The sequence below is a fragment of the Montipora foliosa genome, chromosome 2 (genome assembly GCF_036669935.1).
Source record: "Montipora foliosa isolate CH-2021 chromosome 2, ASM3666993v2, whole genome shotgun sequence".
Taxonomy (NCBI): Eukaryota; Metazoa; Cnidaria; class Anthozoa; order Scleractinia; family Acroporidae; genus Montipora; species Montipora foliosa.
The window spans coordinates 3,210,244-3,215,243 of record NC_090870.1 but is presented as its reverse complement, the minus strand read 5'-3'; the positions used below and the strand labels follow the sequence as shown (position 1 = coordinate 3,215,243).

General features: G+C 41.2%; 1 protein-coding gene across 1 annotated transcript in view; it reads right to left on the bottom strand.

The window, feature by feature from the left end:
• The window catches only part of LOC137992076 (dmX-like protein 2), a 41,003-nt gene that overhangs the window by 11,106 nt on the left and 24,897 nt on the right, over positions 1-5,000 (bottom strand). The window contains exons 24-28 of the mRNA XM_068837167.1: positions 4,484-4,728; positions 2,966-3,215; positions 1,642-1,849; positions 966-1,086; positions 140-229 (exon numbers count right to left, since the gene is read on the bottom strand). Of these exons, the coding sequence (XP_068693268.1) occupies positions 140-229; positions 966-1,086; positions 1,642-1,849; positions 2,966-3,215; positions 4,484-4,728 (914 nt within the window). The remainder of the gene's footprint in view (positions 1-139; positions 230-965; positions 1,087-1,641; positions 1,850-2,965; positions 3,216-4,483; positions 4,729-5,000) is intronic.

Below are 5,000 nucleotides of genomic sequence, written 5' to 3'. Positions count from 1 at the left end.
GCCACCTCCACTTGCAGAATCAAAAAAAGGTTGTTGCAAACCTTGTACATCACTGAGATGAAAGTGTTTTCGCAAGTTAAAAAAACAAAACAAAACAAAACAAAAAAGCATTAAAATAGCGTTACTATGAGAGATGTACCTTATTTATGCAAAACGAATTGATGTCTTCAGCATCTTTGTAAAGAATCTTCACTGGCTTGGCATCAAGAACAGCATCAACACGATCACTCTACAATGGAGAAATAAGACTTAACAAAAACTTGTTCAACTTTTTTTATCAAGTACACGAAAACTAGCATACAAACAGATGAAATAGGAAACTGCAGTCGGCGCCAAAATTGTTGAGACACTTTTACCCTTTTGGGTACATTCAAACACGGCTCGAAAATACCCCCCATCCCCGGGGCAATGTTGTTGGCCTACGAGCCTTGTCAACAGTGATTAAGGAGGGGGGGGGGGGGAGGGGGGAAAGGGGTATCCCGGAAAAGTACTTTTGGGACTATTTGTCTCGGATAACGAAAAGTGTCGTTGCCAGTGTGCTCTGTTGACAAATCTCAACTAATTTTGTCGCCGATTGTAGGTTGGCTTAATAATGGTCGCGCTTATTTTCTCTCAATATGCCCTGGTTTCGATTTCTAGAATGGTGACACAATTGCGTTGAAAACTGAGAATATATATGAAATACATTTCCGAACTACAAAGGTTGAGATGACTCATGTGATATTAGAGTGAGATCACCTTTTAAAAGTGAGCAGTTGCGAAAGAAGTCAGCAATTAACGCTTAAACGAGACTGATTTGAACCCATGAGTGTGTGATTACTCAACAGTTGGTTTGGATTATTGGTTCTGCATTGTTCCGAGGTTTTTCCTGTTATCCTAGTACTTGTAGGAACTAATACTCGTACGAGGATCAAAGAAAGAATAATATCTACTCCGATCAGTTATTGCAGGAGTGCATTACTAACCTCCGCAACAGCTGTCATTTCCTTTTTGAAGATATTATGTATAAAAATATCCTGTACAGCTTCCTGATGAACTAAAGTGCGCCACAATCGTTTAACAGGCTCAGCAGAATGACGTGTCGATCTGGACAAATAAAAATCACAACGCGGCAAGAGATTAGGCGTGCTTTTCTACCCTCGATCTTTTAATTTCCTCCTATCTTGTGGGGAACCTAAACATAAAAATCTTACCCGATGAAACGAATGTTTCCACAACGAACAAAGATATCAAACCATTTTCTCGCCAGAACTCCAGGTCGCACGCGTTTCGCACAGTTGAAAAAAAAAAAGGAGGCTTTTGAACAAGCAATCGAGGTCTAATTACCATTGGTTCATCATTCACTTTACATCACAAACTATTTTGAAAGGCAAATGTTCTTTGAAAACACCAGAGCAAAATAGCTTTGTGATGTAAAATCAGGATCAGACCCTCGCCTCTCATTATTTCGGTCGTAAGTCAAATGACTGCTAGTTTCACCAGCTCCAGGTGATCTGGTGACGTAATGCGTCTGACAACACAACCAATCAAAATTCGTGTGATGTCACAGCCGTGTTTCCATACTCTAATCTAAAGACAGCTATTGACCAATGAGAGTGCGCGTACTATCCTAATTATTTTATAAAACACAGTGACATAAACCTGAAAGGAGTATTCTGTGGATCCATGAGAGCCTTGTATCTCATCAAGGCCCGCCCTCCTCTAGGAAAGCCATCTTGACTGACCGGAAATTGCGAAATGAAGTTAGGTGGAGGACCCTGCAGTCCCTCAAGCTTTTCGTGGAAGCTTTGGGTCCAGCGTTCGATCATCTTGAGGGCAGCGTGTAACTGAGGTGATAGCGATGGCAGATCTACAGAAACAGGGAACACATTATTTATCATGTCACTCAACATTCTTGTTCTCAGGGCCTTTGATTTCTGGACACTGATAATTGTTGATTTTTTGGTAGCGACGCAATTAATTAAAAAACCACTGGGGCCCTGTGAAGAACAGTGACGCTTATTTACGTTTTATTTTGTTGCGATATGTTTTATCATGTTTCTTTGCGGCTTCGTTTGAACATAATTCTCTGATTTCAACTTGATTTATGGATATTGATTTACTTGTATATAGTTTCAGATGACACGTGTAAATTTTCAGTCTTGCAATGAACGTTTTCAAATGGGCAGGTTCAAAACACAGGTCTCTGTTTTACAAATACAAAAACAAACCTAAACATTCATTAAAGCTAGCCTTAGGCCTAAAAACTCTTGTTTAGATCTAAATAGGCCTAAGGTTAGCTTTAACGAATGTTAAGGTTTGTTTTTGTATTGGTGAAACAGAGACCTGTGAATGAGACCCGTGTTTTGTACCTGCCGTTTTCAAATCGACATCGAGTGGTAAATTTGCGAGTTTATAACAGGCCCTGCCAAACTTTAAAGAAATAAACCTGTGCCAATTTTGTTTGCAACCAATCCGTAGAGACACTGATAACAATGATATGATGTGCAATAGGCAAGTTTCGTATTCTAACGGTTGGACTGGATCTAGCATGAAATGGAGGTTAATGCGGGCAAATTAATTTGCATTTGAAAAGATTTGCCTGCATTAGCCTCCATTCCATGCTAGATCCAGTCCAGCCGTGAGAATTCGAGAATGGTCTATTGCTGGTGGATGAACAAAAAGAGCAAATGAGAGACATTCTGTTTTTGTCCACCAACATGACAGCGATGACGCAACGTGATACCCACCGTCTCCTGCTGTCGGGCCTCACTAACTCAATCGGTAAAGTAACAACAGGTTAATGCGAAGTCGAGGGTTTGATTTCCACCCTACAGTGATGTCTCGTTTTCCTTGTGCAGGGTTCGATATAAGATCACTGATTCAATCCGTAGATTGCAAAGCGACTAGATCCAACATTAAATTAGTGTGATAGATTTTGCCGCGCGTTTGACCGTCAGAAATCCCTTACGAGAAATAGATGTACCTGTTAATTCAAAACCGACATCAGGTAGAAATGTCTGCATGTTATGCAATACCAATTTGCTTATTGTGTAGTTCATCAAACACCAACTGTAAGATTCATAGTCCAAGTGGTCTCGTGGTTCTCTTTTCTTCCTTTTTGATGAGAAATATTCATGATCACTTTCTGCTTCGCTTTCTGATGGATCCTCATATTCTGAGTCATCATCACCAGAATCATAGTGTTTTGCTCCCTTGTCTTCAGTTCGTGCTCGCTGAAGTGAGACGAGGAGACAAACAATGCATAAAGCTCACTTTCCCATAACAGTGTCTTTTGAGGTAGAGGTCCTTATTTTACGAGGGTAACACGTGACAGTGAACTACAGTTACTGTTGTAACACCCTTCCCCCGTTAATGTTCCGTTTTACGGGTATATACGGGTACGGCTAAAGCTGCAAGGATCAGAGGAAAGTCGAAACAGACATCAATCGACGGAGACGGGGATCGAAATGGCGACCTCCAGCTCAGGAGGCCGCGCACTAACTCGCTAAAAAACCTTGTCTCTCTTAAAACCTTGACCCACGTATTGGCCGTTTTTATACCAGAGACGCATAATTCATCTGTTAAATTCAGCTAGTTATAAAGACGGGCACAAGACGAATAATCCGTCAGAACGAACTATCAAGTTTAGTGCGTCTTCGTTAGGTTCTAAAGTGGATAGTTCGTCGAGACGCATTATGCGTATTGTGCTGCCCGTCATTATACAAGACGCAGAAAAAAAAGTTTGCCCAATTTCGTCCCAGACGGATTAAGCGCCTTCGTTCCGTCTTTACACTCGACAGATAACCACAGAAAGCCCCCACAATCTATTTGTGCAACCTGTAGCGATATATCGATAAATATGTACATGGACTAACGCTAACGCAACGGCTCCAGCACCGGGCGATTTTTCCACAGAAAATCGAATCGCTCTGCTTTCAAACTTTGCAGGAGAATGGCCGAAACGTCGGCCATTCTCCTGCGAAGTTTGAAAGCGGAGTGATTCGATTTTCCGGGGGAAAATCGCCCGGCGCTGGAGCCGTTCAAAAAACTAGCTTTCACCCTTGTCCTTCCAGAGGCACAGTAAACAACGAACTCGAAATCTTCAAAATCGTTCAAAATACGAAATGCGAAAGAACGACAGCACACCGCAGGTAAGGTAATACAATGTTTATTTAGCGTTATTCCATGCACATACTTATTTAACGATATATCAGTACAGAAGAAGCAAGCGGTGAATCCAATACATTTACTATAAAATTACAAACGGTTACACAAACAGATTGCGTGGGCACCCTGTAGGATAACATGAGAGAGGCATAATTCGTATGGACGGATTACCGACGGTTATGAGTCTCTAGCATAAAAACGGCCACTGATTTCGACAAAAATTGGTATAATTTTATCGGCAGAGGAATTCCACACTGACAACCCTAAAAACCGAGAACGCTAAATGCTACCTGAGTAAAGTTATACTTATTTTGTCACTGATATTAAACTGTACCTTGCAAATAAAGTACTCCATAAGTGTGGTTCTTGGAGGAACAAACTGTTCAACGTAGACTGGTTTAACATCTGATGTAAGCCACTGACTCATTGTTTCTGTCAAACTTTGCCCTAAAAGTTTAAAATTCCATCGTTGCCTAGCACCTTGCCAGTATTTGTCGCCAACCTGTCCCCTTCCACGTCTCCCTGTGTTCCCAGCTGTGGTGGTCTGTGGCTGCTTTTTCTTAGTGTCAAGTCCACTTCCTACAGAAAATTATCAAGTAAACAAAAATCATTTCACATGCATGATTCCCTGATCTGGTATATTCCTTTAAAACCTATTTAAAGCATTGGAATTTACCATTACATTCGAAAATAATGACGACAGAACTCAGCCATCACGTTTGAAGGTAGATCACAAAAAAACTGGATTCAGCCTTAAGGAGGGGGACATTGCCCATTCCTAAACGAATAAACTCGTCTGGCATTAGACAGAGGACAGAGTAAAATCTATCAAGTGTCACTCCCAGGAGTCA